This window comes from Oncorhynchus kisutch, linkage group LG18 (assembly GCF_002021735.2).
Source record: "Oncorhynchus kisutch isolate 150728-3 linkage group LG18, Okis_V2, whole genome shotgun sequence".
NCBI lineage: Eukaryota > Metazoa > Chordata > Actinopteri > Salmoniformes > Salmonidae > Oncorhynchus > Oncorhynchus kisutch.
In genome coordinates, this window is record NC_034191.2 from 48,199,771 (window position 1) to 48,217,868 (window position 18,098).

An 18,098-nucleotide genomic window follows, 5' to 3' on the forward strand; every position below is an offset into this window, starting at 1 on the left:
ATTCACCCTGTCACCAAGGTTGAATCTCTCAGCCATCTCCACCTTGTCACAAGGTGTCGCCAGTCTAGCTCAGTGTCACGACTAGCCAGCAACAGCACTTAAATGCCCAAGAAAATGTACCTTCAGGGACAATAAAGTTTTTCTCATCTCATCTTCACTCTACCCCTGATCCAATGCCATTTGAACTTTGTCTCTCAGTACAGTACAAACCCAACAGGCCTCTGTGCTTTCTAGTTGTGGAGAGAAGGTGTTGTCTTGCCAGGCTGTCACTCCTGATTTACACAACACACAACCCCAGACAGGGAGTCAGAATGACCTATATCCCACTGGCTGCCTGGCGCGTGGCTCTCTGCTGATCATAGATCAGCACTCCTGCACTGAGATGCTTTCTAAATATCGCCAATAGACTACAGTCATAAAAGGAGCAGACCAAATACCTTAGGGGCAATCATAGACTTCTTTAGCTCCTGAGTCTGGGCAGTGTGAATGCTTCAGTTTGTCCGATTCTGCAGAACTGTACATGCTTGTCTGGTCCATATTTTCCATATTTATTCTATTTCCTCAACATGGCTTTCTAGGGAATGACTCAGTGCTGTGACAGACAGTCTAAGTGCACCTCGGGACTGGAAAGTTTTGTGTTGTACAGTAGCGCATACAGTAGCGCATACAGTACCATACTCTAATTCTGCCCTAAATATGAGTCACTGGCTAGGGATTAACTGTATTAGGAACATCCATAAGGTGTGTGTGTGTGTGCATACAAAACATGGGAGCCTCTTACCCGACAGTGTGTACAGCAGGGGTTCCCTCTCCCAGAACTCTACAACAGTTGTTTCCCTCTGCTCGGTTTGGGGGTTGGTTTTAACTGTGGTTTTTCCAGGTACTGGGTGAATCTGTGTGCCTCATATTGGCACTAGTGAGAGGGCCTGGGGAAGGATAGTGGGCTTAGTTCTCACACTACTCCTTCTGAGGTGAGATTATCTCCCCTCCCCACACACCCCTCTGCTTCTCGGAATCAACTGCCTCGCTTCCAGGAAATCTGACTGGTTGCAAACAACCAGAGATTGAAATTCTGTTTTTTTTGTTCACTTGGCATTCATAAACAGAACAATATATTACATTTTTACCCTTATTTTACCAGGTTAGTTGACTGAGAACACATTCACATTTACTGCAACGGCCTGGGGAATAGCTACAGGAGAGAGGAGGGGGGATGAATGAGCCAATTGCAAGCTGACCAAGAACACTAAGGTAACCTGCCTAAATGACTACCGACCCGAAGCACTCACGTCTGTAGTCATGAAATGCTTTGAAAGGCTGGTCATGGCTCACATCCAACACCATTATCCCAGAAACCCTACACCCACTCCAATTTGCATACCGCACCAACAGATCCACAGATGATGCAATCTCTATTGCAATCCACACTGCCCTTTCACACCTGGACAAAAGGAACACCTATGTGAGATTGCTATTCATTGACTACAGCTCAGCGTTCAACACAATAGTGCCCTCAATGCTCATCAATAAGCTAAGGACCCTGGGACTGAACACCTCCCTTTGCAACTGAATCCTGGACTTCAGGTGGTAAGAAAAGGTAACACATCCGCCACGCTGATCCTCAACCCGGGTGCCCCTCAGGGGTGCGTGCTCAGTCTTCTCCTGTACTCCCTGTTCACTCATGACTGTACGGCCAGGCACACCATCATTAAAGTTGATAATGACACAACAGTGGTAGGCTTGATCATCAACAACAATGAGAATGCTGTTCATTGACCACAGCTCAGCGTTCAACACCATAGTACTCAAAGCGCATCACTAAGCTAAGGACCCTGGGACTCAACACCTCCCTCTGCAACTGGATCCTGGACTTCCTGATGAGCCGCTCCATAGGTGGTAAGGTTAGGTAACAACACATCCGCCACGCTGATCCTCAACACGGGGGCCCCTCGGGTGCATGCTCAGTCCCCTCCTGTACTCCCTGTTCACTCATGACTGCCAGGCACGACTCCAACACCATCATTAAGTTTGCTAATGACACAACAGTGGTATCGACAACGATGAGACGGCCTATAGGGAGGAGGTCAGAGACCTGACCGTGTGGTGCCAGGACAACAGCCTCTCTCTCAATGTGATCAAGACAAATGAGATGATTGTGGACTACAGGAAAAGGAGGACCGAGCACGCCCCCATTCTCATCAACGGGGCTGTAGTGGAGCAGGTTGAGAGCTTCAAGTTCCTTGGCATCCACATCACCAACAAACTAACATGGTCCAAGCACACCAAGACAGTCGTGAAGAGGGCACGACAAAACGTATTCCCCCTCAGGATACTGAAAAGATTTGGCATGGGACCTCAGATCCTCAAAAGGTTTTACAGCTGCACCATCGAGAGCATCCTGACCGGTTGCATCACTGCCTGGTATGGCAACTGCTCGACCTCCGACTGCAAGGGCCCAGTACATCACCGGGGCCAAGCTTCCTGCCATCCAGGACCTCTATACCAGGCGGTGTCTGAGGAAGGCCCTAAAAATGGTCAAATACTCCAGCCACACTAGTCATAGACTGTTCTCTCTGCTACCACACAGCAAGCGGTACCAGAGCACCAAGTCTAGGTCCAAGAGGCTTCTAAAAAGCTTCTACCCCAAAGCCATAAAACTCCTGAACAGCTAATCAAATGGCTACCCAGACTATTTGCATTGCCACCTCCCACGCTGCTGATTCTCTGTTACTATCTATGCATAGTCACTTTAATAACTCTACCTACATGTACATATTACCTAGACACCGGTGCCCCCGCACATTGACTCTATACCGGTACCCCCTGTATATAGCCCCGCTATTGTTATTTACTGCTGCTCTTTAATTATTTGTTATTCTTATCTCTTACTTTTTTGGGGGGTATTTTCTTAAAACTGCATGGTTGGTTAAGGGCTTGTAAGTAAGCATTTCACTGTAAGGTCTATTGTATTCGGCACATGTGACAAATACAATTTGATTAGGTGACCGTGAGAGGGCCAGATTGGGAATTTAGCTAGGACCCCAGGGTTAACACCCCTACTCTTACACTAAGTGCCATGGGGTCTTTAGTGACCACAGAGAGTCAGGACACCTGTTTAAAATCCCATCCGAAAGACGGCACGCTACACAGGGCAATGTCCCCAATCACTGCCCTGGAGCATTGGGATATTTTTTATTTTTATGACCAGAGGAAAGAGTGCCTCCTACTGGCCCTCCAACACCACTTCCAGCAGCATATGATCTCCCATCTAGAGACCGACCAGGACCAACTCTGCTTAGCTTCAGAAGCAAGCCAGCAGTGGGATATGATGCTGGCATACCACAATGGCTCACTTTTGCGCTGGGAATCAGATCATGATCATCAGATCGAGTCATTTGCTATAGTGAGGACAGTCATTGGTCAGGATCTGAACTCTGAACCCTGTTAGGTTCACATCTGAATTTATCCATGTGCATGTACAGGGTATGTGTGACAGAACAAAAAAGCTAATTTAACAGACCAGTTTGCATATAACGGCTGTTAGTAAACGCTAGATGTAAATGCGTATCTGCAGGGAATTGAGTAAAGCGGAGAAGTCACACTCAGTTGGACTTGGTCTGCGAGGCAGAGTGATTCCTGTAAATTTTCCTCTATTTTAGGAGAGGTGGGCTTTTTCGGGACATCTGGTGGGCCAGCGCTCGGTACAGGAAAACCACACAGTGTCTCAGAGGGCCCATCGGGGCACATAGGAGGAACCAGGGCTGCCAGCCCCCTCAATACCACAACACTTGCTACTTCCCACTACTAACAAACCCATATATTTTGTGTACTTGCCTCCACTCATGTTAAACCATATGATTGTGTTTTCTCCTTTTGTCTCAACAGGTATCGTAACATGGGGAACCTGCTAAAAGTCCTGACTTGCACAGATCTGGAACAGGAGCCCAATTTCTTCCTCGATTTTGAAAGTATGTTTTTGCAGGGGAGGGCTTATTTATTACAATCCCTATCTACACACGTGAACTTCCAATCATACTTATTTTAGCCCTCCCCCTTCTTACCTCTTCTCACCCACAGAGGCTACAGAACCTAATCTCTTTCCCATTTGCATCATCAGCTCTTCTCTTAGCTATGCTGTTATGGTAGGATTGGGTGTTCCGAACATGATATTACATTAGAAACTACCTTCCACAACACTGAATTTCTGCATTGCAATAGCAATTAGGATTTAGCCTAGCCTACTAGCCTATAACCTCTTCACTTATATCTGTAGACTCCCTACCAGACATAGAAATACCCACTTGATTGTCTTCCTGTGTCCACTAGATGCCCAGCCCACAGACGCAGAACGAGAAGTGTGGGAGAAGGTGGACCTGGTGCTGAAGGATGCTAGGGGAATCCTGGACGAACTGCAAGCATACAAGGGAGCGGGTCAAGAGATCAGAGAGGTAAAATACTAAAAGCATCACCAAACCTTCATTCATACAAGGGAGCGGGCCATGAGTCTCAGAGTAGGAATGGTGGATCAGATCCTGCCCATGTCCATGTAATTGTTGTCATTGTGATCTAAAAGGCCAAACTGATCCTAAATCGGCAGTCCTACTCTGAGACGCTACTAACTAGATCAACAACTAACTCAGGATTAACTAACTTCAGACTTTATTCAACATTTTGTCTTTCCTCTCCCCCAGGCAATCCAGAACCCCAACGACGAGGCGTTACAGAAGGCAGCGTGGGTGGCCGTGGTCCCCCTGGTGGGGAAACTCAAGAAGTTCTACCAGTTCTCCCAGAGATTAGGTAAGTATCCGGGGCCTGATTTTAGGATCAGTTTCTCCTTATAAGATCACAATTAATAAAGATGACATGGACAGGGCGACCTGGTCCTAGATCAGCACTCCTAGATGCTTGATGCATACAGCCCCTGTTCTGAGCCTCAGGTTAGATATGTAGCCCTACAAAACAACACCCACACCTGCCTGAGACTAGTGATGTGTCCTTCAGAGCTTTGTGTAAAAGGTCAGATACACGCCTGCACTAGAGGTTCACTAGCTACAGCTTCTCTAGTGGTTATATGTAAGATACACACACTCCTCTCATGACCTTAACCGCCTGTATGCGCAATCACATCAGCGATATCAGCTGCTGAACTGCAGAAATTAACATGCATAACCACACACAAACATGCACAGTGCACACACTCCTAGCCATAATCAATGGGATGCTTGCTTGCGTTGCACTCTGGCTAGATGTGATACCCACCCCCTCCCAGAGCTGAGGACTCCTCATTACCATGGAAAGGAATGTAAGATGGCGCCTGAGAAGAAGGCTTACGTTTTTAGAAGCCCCCAGCCGATTGTGTTTTTTTGTTTGCTTATTTGCGTTGTTTGTAACTTATTTTTAGACTTATTTTGTACATAATGTTGCCGCTACCGTTTCTTATGTTCAATAATAACTTCTTAACACACAGGACTGTGATTACTCACTACGGACTAGCAAAATCCTTTCTTTCATGACTCTGACGAGCCCAATGCGAAGGATATACTGCTTCCTCGGGAACAGGCCCCGATCCCCGTGATCTGCGTGAAGAGAAGGTGAAGAAAGAGGGGCCGAATGTCAGACTGCCTTCTGAGAATTAGTAGGCGATCGAATAAACCCCCATTTCCCTCCATTCGTTTGCTAGCAAACGTGCAATCTTTGGAGAATAAAATTGACGAGTTACATGGAAGATTAAACTACCAACGGGACATTAAAAACTGTAACATCTTATGCTTCACGAAGTCGTGGCTGAACGACGACAATATCAACATACAGCTGGCTGGTTATACGATGTACCGGCAGGATAGAACAGCGGCGTATGGTAAGACAAGGGGCGGCGGTCTATATATTTTGCTCGCCTGAGGTAGAGTATCTCATGATAAGCTGTAGACCACACTACCTACCGAGAGTGTTTATCTGTATTCTTTGTAGCCGTTTACATACGACCATAGTCAGAGGCTGGCACTAAGAAAAGCATTGAATGAGCTGTATTCCGACATAAGCAAACAAGAAAAAGCTCACCCAGAGGCGGTGCTCCTAGTAGCCGGCACTTTAATGCAGGGAAACTTAGTGGGGCAAAAAAGTATTTAGTCAGCCACCAATTGTGCAAGTTCTCCCACTTAAAAATATGAGAGAGGCCTGTAATTTTCATCATAGGTACACTTCAACTATGACAGACAAAATGAGAAAAAAAATCCAGATTTTTAATGAATTTATTTGCAAAATATGGTGGAAAATAAGTATTTGGTCAATAACAAAAGTTTATCTCAATACTTTGTTATATACCCTTTCTGTAAGTCTTCACAAGGTTTTTACACACTGTTGCTGGTCTTTTGGCCCATTCCTCCATGCAGATGTCCTCTAGAGCAGTGATGTTTTGGGGCTGTTGCTGGGCAACACAGACTTTCAACTCCCTCCAAAGATTTTCTATGGGGTTGAGATCTGGAGACTGGGTAGGCCACTCCAGGACATTGAAATGCTTCTTTACGAAGCCACTCCTTCGTTGCCCAGGCGGTGTGTTTGGGATCATTGTCATGCTGAAAGACCCAGCCACATTTCATCTTCAATGCCCTTGCTGATGGAAGGAGGTTTTCATTCAAAATCTCACGATACATGACCCCATTCAATCTTTCCTTTACACGGATCAGTCGTCCTGGTCCCTTTGCAGAAAAACAGCCCCAAAGCATGATGTTTCCACCCCCATGCTACACAGTAGGTATGGTGTTCTTTGGATGCAACTCAGCATTCTTTGTCCTCCAAACACGACGAGTTGAGTTTTTACCAAAAAGTTATATTTTGGTTTCATCTGACCATATGACATTCTCCCAATCTTCTTCTGGATCATCCAAATGCTCTCTAGCAAACTTGGCTTAAGCAGGAGGACACGTCTGGCACTGCAGGATTTGAGTCCCTGGCGGCATAGTGTGTTACTGATGGTAAGCTTTGTTACTTTGGTCCCAGCTCTCTGCAGGTCATTCACTAGGTCCCCCCCGTGTGGTTCTGGGATTTTTGCTCACCGTCCTTGTGATCATTTTGACCCCACGGGGTGAGATCTTGCGTGGAGCCCCAGATCGAGGGAGATTATCAGTGGCCTTGTATGTCTTCCATTTCCTAATAATTGCTCCCACAGTTGATTTCTTCAAACCAAGCTGCTTACCTATTGCAGATTCAGTCTTCCCAGCCAGGTGCAGGTCTACAATGTTGTTTCTGGTGTCCTTTGACAGCTCTTTGGTCTTGGCCATAGTGGAGTTTGGAGTGTGACTGTTTGAGGTTGTGGACAGGTGTCTTTTATACTGATAACAAGTTCAAACAGGTGCCATTAATACAGGTAACGAGTGGAGGACAGAGGAGCCTCTTAAAGAAGAAGTTACAGGTCTGTGAGAGCCAGAAATCTTGCTTGTTTGTAGGTGACCAAATACTTATTTTCCACCATAATTTGCAAATAAATTCATAAAAAATCCTACAATGTGATTTTCTGGATTTTTTTTCTCATTTTGTCTGTCATAGTTGAAGTGTACCTATGATGAAAATTACAGGCCTCTCATCTTTTTAAGTGGGAGAACTTGCACAATTGGTGGCTGACTAAATACTTTTTTGCCCCACTGTAAATCCGTTTTACCAAATTTCTATCAGCATGTTAAATGTGCAACCAGAAGAAAAATAACTCTGGACCACCTTTACTCCACACACAGAGACGCATACAAAGCTCTCCCTCGCCCTCCATTTGGCAAATATGACCATAATTCTATCCTCCTGATTCCTGCTTACAAGCAAAAGCTAAAGCAGGAAGCACCAGTGACTAGATCAATAAATAAGTGGTCACAGGAAGCAGATGCTAAGCTACAGGACTGTTTTGCTAGCACAGACTGGAATATGTTCCGGGATTCCTCCGATGGCATTGAGGAGTACACCACATCAGTCGTATGCTTCATCAATAAGTGCATCGATGACATCGTCCCCACAGAGACCGTACGTACATACCCCAACCAGAAGCCATGGATTACAGGCAGCATCCGCACTGAGCTAAAGGCTCGGGCTTATAAGAAATCCCTCTATGCCCTCCGACGAACCATCAAACAGGCAAAGCATCAATACAGGACTAAGATCGAATCGTACTACATCGGCTCTGACGCTCGTCGGATGTGGCAAGAGTTTGCAAACCATTACAGACTACAAAGGGAAGCACAGCCAGGAGAGCTGCCCTGTGACACGAGCCAACATCTCCCTGTCTGAGTCTGTATAATACCAACATTGAAGCAGACCACCATAGTCCCTGTGCCCAAGAGCATTAAAGTAACCTGCCTAAATGACTACTGACCCGTAGCACTCACATCTGTATCCATGAAATGTTTTGAATGGCTCACATCAACACCATCATCCCAGAAACCCTAGGTCCACTCCAATTTGCATACCACCCCAAAAAATCCACAGATGATAGAATCTCTATTGCACTCCACACTGCCCTTTCCCACAAAAGGAACACCTTTGTGAGATTGCTATTCATTGACTACAGCTCAGCGTTCAACACAATAGTGCCCTCAATGCTCATGAATAAGGACCCTGGGACCCTGGGACTGAACACCTCCCTTTGCAACTGAATCCTGGACTTCCCGACGGGCTGCCCCAGGTGGTAAGAAAAGGTAACACATCCGCCACGCTGATCTTCAACCCGGGTGCCCCTCAGGGGTGCGTGCTCAGTCTTCTCCTGTACTCCCTGTTCACTCATGACTGTACGGCCAGGCACACCATCATTAAATTTGATAATGACACAACAGTGGTAGGCTTGATCATCAACAACAATGAGACAGCCTATAGGGAGGACATTTGGTGCCAGGACAACAACCTCTCTCTCAACGTGATCAAGACAAAGGAGATGATTGTGGACTACAGTAAAAGGAGGACCGAGCACACCCCCATTCTCATCGGCAGGGCAGCAGTGGAGTAGGTTGAGAGCTTCAAGTTCCTTGCTGTCCACATCACCAACAAACTAACATGGTCCAAGCTCACCAAGACAGTCGGGAAGAGGGCACGACAAAATCTATTCCCCCTCAGGAGACTGAAAAGATTTGGCATAGGTCCTCAGACGGAAAGCCACTACAGAGGGTAGTGCGAATGGCCCAGTATATGACTGGGGCCAAGCTTCCTGCCATCCAGGACCTCTATACCAGGCGGTGTCAGAGGAAGGCCAGAAAAATTGTCAAAGACTCCAGCTACCCTAGTCGTAGACTGTTCTCTCTGCTAGCCTCTGCCTAGAGGCTTCTTATCAGCTTCTACCCCCAAGCCATAAGACTCCTGAACAACTAGTCAAATGGCTACCCAGACTATTTGCAGCCCCCCCCCCCCACCACCTCTTTACACCACTCCTACTCTCTGTTGTTATCGCATGGTCACTTTAATAACTCTACCTACATGTACATACTACCTCAATTTACCGGTGCCCCCATACATTCTGTATTGGTACCCCCCCTGTATATAGTCTCGCTATTGTTATTTTACTGCTGCCCTTTAAGCACTTGTTACTTTTATCTCTTATTCTTATCCCCCCAAAATTTGAACAGCATTGTTGGTTAGGGGCTCGTAAGTAAGCATTTCACTGTAAGGTCTACACGGCGAATATTCGGCGCATGTGACTAATACAATTTGATTTGAGAGAGAGAGAGCGAGAGAGGGGATGCTAGCCTAGCCTAGTGCTGTCTGCTTACCGGTGACCAGCAGTCTGTCCATTGCTGCTTCGCCGAACTTAACCCCTTAATCACAGTGGCGAATGGCTGTGAGTGCAGTCAGTTAATGAACACAGTGGGCAACAGCCCACTAAGGCCATGTTGTGTGTGTGTCTGTGTGTGTGTTATATAATGAAGTAGGTCGTCTCCCCACACATCCTTCCATCCGCCCCACTGCTCTGACTCCGGGGGCCACCTTTGCCTCAGCTGCCTCCTGCCTGACAGGCCGGCTCGGCTGCAGACAGAGAGGTCGGCTGCTGGCTGAGAGATGGCTTTATCAGACCTCTCTGTGTTATTACCCCCCCAGAAATGTATGTTCCCGAACATTAGAAACTACCTTCCACAATATTGTAACTGTGTCACTCATCATTCAGGTTTAAGCACTTTAAATAGTGCACGATGTAGATTAATTACTCAATAAATGTTAAGCTTCCACCAATAGAAGTGTTCAGGACAGGAGTCCTTTGACGGCAGGGTTGGAGTGAATACCTGCCAAACCTCTGACCCTCCCACCCATCCCCTCCTCTCCCAATGTGAACAGAGCTGAGCAGCGCCTGCCTAGTCTACGTGCCCACATTCCGCTCGCCTGCTCTGCCGTGACCTGAAGGATCAGACGCGCCCCCCCCCCCCCCCCCCCCCCCCCCAATCCTCCAGATTCCAGACATGGTAGAGTGCCTCGATTCAGATACAAGTCCTAAAAGCAGCCCCATCTCAACTTCTGTTGCATCACTAAGGCCATTTTTAACCAGACCTCTCCAGACCTCTCCTCCTCGCTGCAGCAGAAGCAATGCGCTGTCCCAAGCAGATGGGGGGTCATTACAGAATAGCCAACATGCTCAATTTACTGGACTGCACTGCCAGCTCGCAGTCCGCCTCTGCAAAAACCTCTGTCTGCGGATCTCTGTGTGTCTGCGGATCTCTGTGTGTCTGCGGATCTCTGTGTGTCTGCGGATCTCTGTGTGTCTGCGGATCTCTGTGTGTCTGCGGATCTCTGTGTGTCTGCGGATCTCTGTGTGTCTGCGGATCTCTGTGTGTCTGCGGATCTCTGTGTGTCTGCGGATCTCTGTGTGTCTGCGGATCTCTGTGTGTCTGCGGATCTCTGTGTGTCTGCGGATCTCTGTGTGTCTGCGGATCTCTGTGTGTCTGCGGATCTCTGTGTGTCTGCGGATCTGTGTCTGCGGATCTCTGTGTGTCTGCGGATCTCTGTGTGTCTGCGGATCTCCGTGTGTCTGCGGATCTCCGCGTGTCTGCGGATCTCCGTGTGTCTGCGGATCTCCGTGTGTCTGCGGATCTCCGTGTGTCTGCGGATCTCCGTGTGTCTGCGGATCTCCGTGTGTCTGCGGATCTCCGTGTGTCTGCGGATCTCCGTGTGTCTGCGGATCTCCGTGTGTCTGCGGATCTCCGTGTGTCTGCGGATCTCCGTGTGTCTGCGGATCTCCGTGTGTCTGCGGATCTCCGTGTGTCTGCGGATTTCCGTGTGTCTGCGGATCTCCGTGTGTCTGCGGATCTCCGTGTGTCTGCGGATCTCCGTGTGTCTATCTTAAGAGAGAATTGTGCAACCAGATTACACTGTGTGTGTGTTTGGCTCATCCGGGTTATGTCATTATATTAAATCTGGTTGTCTTAGTGAGTCTAGACTGTGAAGGCTTCTTCACTTTCTGACTGCAGCTACATTTTCCCTCATGGGCGGTTTTGCCATTGTTTATTTCTTGGTGCTTTTGTTGGCTATCTTGAGACATGGAAATGCAAACGGAAAAGCATTTGGGTGTCTACTGCGTTAGCTCACTCACCTCATTTACAGAAAGGCAATGTTGGGAAATGCACAGCTGGCCAGGATACTAGTGGGGGAGTGATTTTATATTTTCCAATACCTAGCTTGTTACTACAGAACTGTGTGGTTTATCCCATTAAAGTAATGTAAAGTCTTCATATTTACTTACTGTCAAAATAATGGCAGGAAGCCTGGATGAATGGAGCACCTCCCACGTCTCTCATTACATTACAATGAGATAATTAGACTCATCTCATCTCCATCTGATTAGGTGATCTTTCCATCCCCTTCCCCAACCCCTAGAGACAGCTCTTCCCTTGACCCCCACCCCACCCCTAGACTGTCATAGGGCCCTGGGCAGTGGGCACCATCATCACTCAATCGCATGTCCTTGTTTTGTACAGCTACTACCATCAGGGCAAGTCTATTTGGCACACATGATGTACTTTACAATCGTTACGTTTATTTAGCAGATATTGAGCTTATCAATTCAACTCACAAACAATCCACAAATGTATATTTTCTCCCTCCCTCTTCATCTCTAACACCCTCTCCTTGTCCCTGGCTTACAGAAGCAGCAAATTCAAATCATGATGAACTTCATGATTATTGCATTTATTAGGCCGATATTTAGCTAATCCTTCACAACACACAACAGTCTCTAACACCCTCTCCTTGTCCGTGTCTTAAACAGCCATCACTAGCACATTAGAGGCTGCTGCCTATAGGCATAGACTAGAAATCACTGACCACTTTAAGGAATGGAACACTAGTCACTTTAATAATGTTTACATATCTGGCATTACTCATCTCATTTGTATATACTGTATTATATACTATTCTACGGTATTTTAGTCACTTAATAATGTTTACTTATCTAGCATTACCCATTATTCATCTCATATGTTTATACTGTATTCTATACTATTCTACTGTGTCTTAGTCCGTTCCGCTCTGACATCGCTGGTCTATATGTACAGTTGAAGTCGGAAGTTTACATACACCTTAGCCAAATACATTTAAACTCAGTTTTTCACAATTCCTGACATTTAATCCTAGTAAAAAGTCCCTGTCTTAGGTCAGTTAGGATCACCACTTTTTATTTTAAGAATGTGAAATATCAGAATAATAGTAGAGAGTGATTTATTTCAGGTTTTTCTTTCTTTCATCACATTCCCATTTGGTCAGAAGTTTACATACACTCAATTTGTATTTGGTAGCATTGTGACCAAGCTTTAACTTCCTGACTGATGTCTTGAGATGTTGCTTCAATATATCCACATAATGTTCCTGCCTCATGATGCCATCTATTTTGTGAAGTGCACCAGTCCCCCCTGCAGCAAAGCACCCCCACAACATGATGCTGCCACCCCCGTGCTTCACAGTTGGATGGTGTTCTTCAGATTACAAGCCTCCCCTTTTTCCTCCAAACATAACAATGGTCATTATGGTCAAATAGTTGTATTTTTATTTCATCAGACCAGAGGACATTTCTCCAAAAAGTACGATCTATGTCCCCATGTGCAGTTGCAAACCGTAGTCTGGCTTTTTTATGGCGGTTTTGGAGCAGTGGCTTCTTCCTTGCTAAGTGGCCTTTCAGGTTATGTCGATATAGGACTCGTTTTACAGTGGATATAGATACTTTTGTACCTGTTTCCTCCAGCATTTTCACAAGGTCCTTTGCTGTTGTTCTGGGATTGATTTGCACTTTTCTCACCAAAGTACGTTCATCTCTAGGAAACAGAATGCATCTCCTTCCTGAGTGGTACGACGGCTGTGTGGTCCCATGGTGTTTATACTTGCGTACTATTGTTTGTACAGATGAACGTGGTACCTTCAGGTGTTTGGAAATTGCTCCCAATGATGAACCAGACTTGTGTAGATCTACAAAAAAAAAATCTGAGGTCTTTGCTGATTTATTTAGATTTTCCCATGATGTCAAGCAAAGAGGCACTGAGTTTAAAGGTAGTCCTTGAAATACAACCACAGGTACACCTCCAATTGACTCAAATTATGTCAATTAGCCTATTCAGAAGCTTCTAAAGCCATGACATAATTTTCTGGAATTGTCCAAGCTGTTTAAAGGCACAGTCAACTTAGTGTATGTAAACTTCTGACCCCCTGGAATTGTGATACAGTGAAATATAAGTGAAATAATCTGACTGTAAACAATTGTTGTAAAAATTACATGTCTCATGCACAAAGTAGATGTCCTAACCGACTTGCCAAAACTATAGTTTGTTAACAAGGAATGTGTGGAGTGGTTGAAAAACAAGTTTTAATGACTCCAACCTAAGTGTATGTAAACTTCAGACTTCAACTGTATACAGTCGTGGCCAAAAGTTTTGAGAATGACACAAATATTAATTTCCACAAAGTTCAGTGTCTTTAGATATTTTTGTCACATGTTACTATGGAATACTGAAGTATAATTACAAGTGTCAAAGGCTTTTATTGACAATTACATGAAGTTGATGCAAGGAGTCAATATTTGCAGTGTTGACCCTTCTTTTTCAAGGCCTCTGTAATCTGTCCTGGCATGCTGTCAATTAACTTCTGGGCCTCCTTGAGGATTGACCACAAGTTGGGAGTTCTGCGGAGTTTCCTGGCCCAAAATATTGATGTTTAGTCATTAAAACACATTTTTCTACCACTCCACACATTTCTTGTTAACAAACTATAGTTTTTGCAGGTCGGTTAGGATATCTACTTTGTACATGACACAAGTAATTTTTCCAACAATTGTTTACAGACAGATTATTTCACTTATAATTCACTGTATCACAATTCCAGTGGGTAAGAAGTTTACATCCACTAAGTTGACTGTGCCTTTACCAATACGATTTGATTTGTGTTAAAGAGGCGGCGCTGCACAGCCTGCTGGGAGCCCTGACCAGCGAGACGTATGACAACCCCACGCAGAACCTGGAGCGCGAGCAGGCTCTGGCCAAGCAGTTCGCCGAGATCCTGCACTTCACACTGCGCTTCGACGAGCTCAAAGTACGTCCCATGACATCTCTGTTCGCCATTTACTCAATTTAGCCCAGAGTCACCACATTTCCCTCATTTCATCCATCCCTTGTTGTTATCCTAAGCTATAGCTTTGTGTGGTGCTGTTGGCATGGTTAAGGTGTTATTATGTACACAGTGTACATATTCCTTCTGATAACGTGCGAGCTAACTCTCGCTGGCATAACGAGGTGTTAATACCTTGTTATTTAGGTGTTAGTGCTGTACACCATGAAGCCTCAGCCAATGAACAGATGATACAACTTGGATCCTGTTCAGGGAGGACTTGGTTTATAATACTGTAGTCTACCCCAGTGGTATTTTCACCAGTGGTAACTTTTTCAGACCAATTTTTTCTGACAGAATTTCTGGGGCTGCAATTGTTTTTGCAATTTCTTGTGGCCCCACTCTACCCCATCTATAATGAGATAACATTAAAATGGGTACTTTTCCATTTTTACATGAACAAATTCAATTCATTCTCATTACTAATTAAATTTTCAACTCTTATCAAAATAAAAAGAAACCAATAAATACATTTACTCAATAACATTGAATTTTTCAAATAATTTTTCTCAAATGTTATGTATTGTCCCATACAATAATCTGTACTCTTATTTATATATATAAAAAAATATTTTTATTTATTAAAAAAAAATATGTATGTGGCATTTTGGTTGACCCCATTGCAGTTTCCCCCCTGACTTTGAATACCACTCACCGGTATACACACTGCTGGAATGAATGGGAAGACAAATAGGATAGTGTAGTAGGCTGGTGCTTTTTACTGGCATCCCAAATGGCACTCTATGCCCTATGTAGTGCACTACTTTTGACCAGGGTCCATAGGGTTCTGGTCAAAACTAGTGCACTATAAAAGGAATTGGGTGCCATTTGGGAAGCATCGCTTGGCTAGGGCTCCCGTCTTCAACACATAGAGACATGCTTTATAGTTGATCCCGGGTAGAAACTAGAGGTCGACCGATTAATCGGAATGGCCGATTTAATTCGGGCCGATTTCAAGTTTTCATAACAATCCGAAATCGGTATTTTTGGACACCGATTTTTTAAATATATTTTTTTTAACCTTAATTTTATCTTTATTGAACTAGGAAAGTCAGTTAAGAACACATTCTTACTTTCAATGACGGCCTAGGAACGGTGGGTTAACTGCCTTGTTCAGGGGCAGAATGACAGATTTTCACCTTGTCAGCTCGGGGGACCCAATCTTGCAACCTTACAGTTAACTAGTCCAACGCTCTAACCACCTGCCTCTCATTGCACTCCACAAGGAGACTCCCTGTTACACGAATGCAGTAAGCCAAGGTAAGTTGCTAGCTAGCATTAAACTTATCTTATAAAAACAATCAATCAATCATAATCACTAGTTAACTACACATGGTTGATGATATTACTAGATATTATCTAGCGTGTCCTGCGTTGCATATAATCTGACTGAGCATACAAGCATACAAGTATCTAAGTATCTGACTGAGCGGTGGTAGGCAGAAGCAGGCACGTAAACATTCATTCAAACAGCACTTTCTTTGCGTTTTGCCAGCAGCTCTTCGTTGTGCTTCAAGCATTGTGCTGTTTATGCCTATCAACTCAAGCCTATCAACTCCCGAGATGAGGCTGGTGTAACCGAAGTGAAATGGCAAGCTAGTTAGCGCGCTAATAGCGTTTCAAACGTCACTCGCTCTGAGCCTTCTAGTAGTTGTTCCCCTTGCTCTGCATGAGTAACGCTACTTCGATGGTGACTGTTGTCGTTGTGTTGCTGGTTCGAGCCCAGGTAGCTAGGAGAGGGACGGAAGCTATACTGTTACACTGGCAATACTAAAGTGCCTATAAGAACATCTAATAGTCAAAGGTTAATGAAATACAAATGGTATAGATGGAAATAGTCCTATAATTCCTATAATAACTACAACCTAAAACTTCTTACCTGAGAATATTGAAGACTCATGTTAAAAGGAACCACCAGCTTTCATATGTTCTGAGCAAGGAACTGAAACGTTAGCTTTCTTACATAGCACATATTGCACTTTTACTTTCTTCTCCAACACTTTGTGTTTGCATTATTTAAACCAAATTGAACATGTTTCATTATTTATTTGAGGCTAAATTGATTTTATTGATTTATTATATTAAGTTAAAATAAGTGTTAATTCAGTATTGTTGTAATTGTCATTATTACAAATAAATACAGTAAAAAAATTGGCCGATTAATCGGTATCAGCTTTTTTGGGCCTCCAATTATCGGTATCGGCGTTGAAAAATCATAATCGGTCGACCTCTATTAGAAACCCACAGATTGCCTATTTGTTTGAGTCACAGATAGATCCTCCACTTACAATCGCCTGGCCAAGTAGTCTAGCAAATGTGTCAGGGAGTCCTTAATATATGGACGTCAGATATAATCAAATGAGTTTTCATCCAGCTCGCAAGGCGTCAGAATGAAATGTACACACACACACACACACACACACACACACACACACACACACACACACACACTTCTACTCAAACTAGTATCCTGACACCCCCAGGCACTCCGTCACAATGCCCCAATTAACTAGCCCTCCTGCCTGGTACCCCCATATCCTGCATGGGCACTAAAAGTGTGAAAGTAAGGGGGTGCAAGGTGTCATGCCAGGCACCATTCATACATTTTTCACTCCCCATACGCCGATGACAGGCATTGACCTAGTTAGAACAACCACCCGCCTACCCGCCTGTCGTGTTTTTAATGCCACTCACTGGTGAAATGGGCTGGCATGGCACTAGACATTGGCACTAGGTACCAATCTATTGTGATGGGATTACCCTGCTTCTCGTGCTGGCCAGGGTTAATAGCGTGTTGCTAGGGGTAATTAGGGAGGCGTCTCAGCACATTGGAGGAGCAGGAGGTTGATGTGCTGGATGGGGCCCACTGATTGGCCAGTGGTTTATTAAAGGTAAGCTCCACTCAAGGCAAGGTCTAATGATCGTCTTTGTAGAAGGAAGCAGGGCAGCCGCGCTTCTTTGTTTGCGTCGATTGCCTCTAGAGATTTAAGATGGAGTGTGTCTACTCGACAAAGTAAGATTTGAGGTTCTGTTGCCAAATCACAGAATGTCACCAATGTTCTATAGCTAATCACATAGGGGCACCAGCTACCCCTTCCCTCCCCCCTATATCAGTGTCACCTCATGGTCTGACCTCTGACCGCTATCCTCCCTTTGTCTGGTGGTCCCAGTAGTAAGGAGCACCATCTCATGTCAGTATTGTAATCGCTAACCTCCACTATCTGTATAAGAAGAGCGTCTCCAGTAGCCTCTCATCATCCTTAGTGTTGTTGACACTTCTTTCATACTTCCAAACATACTGAGCCACTGCCGCACTGCCAAAGGGAACTAACAAGTATTTCATTCATTGACAGTTGAAAATAAATGTGTCCTATTATAAAGGACAAGTGAGGAAATATGAAGGGATATAAATAAATAGAAGATTCAATCCTATCGATGTCCTTTTCATTCCATCTCCGTCCCTAGTAATGTATCTGCCTTGTTTGCTTAAACATCCT

The 18,098-nt window shown here is 44.9% G+C and overlaps 1 protein-coding gene across 1 annotated transcript in view; it reads left to right on the forward strand.

Moving 5' to 3' along the window:
- LOC109908802 (protein FAM49B-like) overlaps window positions 1-18,098 on the forward strand; it is a 56,916-nt gene that overhangs the window by 29,604 nt on the left and 9,214 nt on the right. The window contains exons 3-6 of the mRNA XM_020507503.2: window positions 3,886-3,968; window positions 4,327-4,448; window positions 4,692-4,797; window positions 14,387-14,526. Of these exons, the coding sequence (XP_020363092.1) occupies window positions 3,896-3,968; window positions 4,327-4,448; window positions 4,692-4,797; window positions 14,387-14,526 (441 nt within the window). The 5' untranslated portion in view covers window positions 3,886-3,895. The remainder of the gene's footprint in view (window positions 1-3,885; window positions 3,969-4,326; window positions 4,449-4,691; window positions 4,798-14,386; window positions 14,527-18,098) is intronic.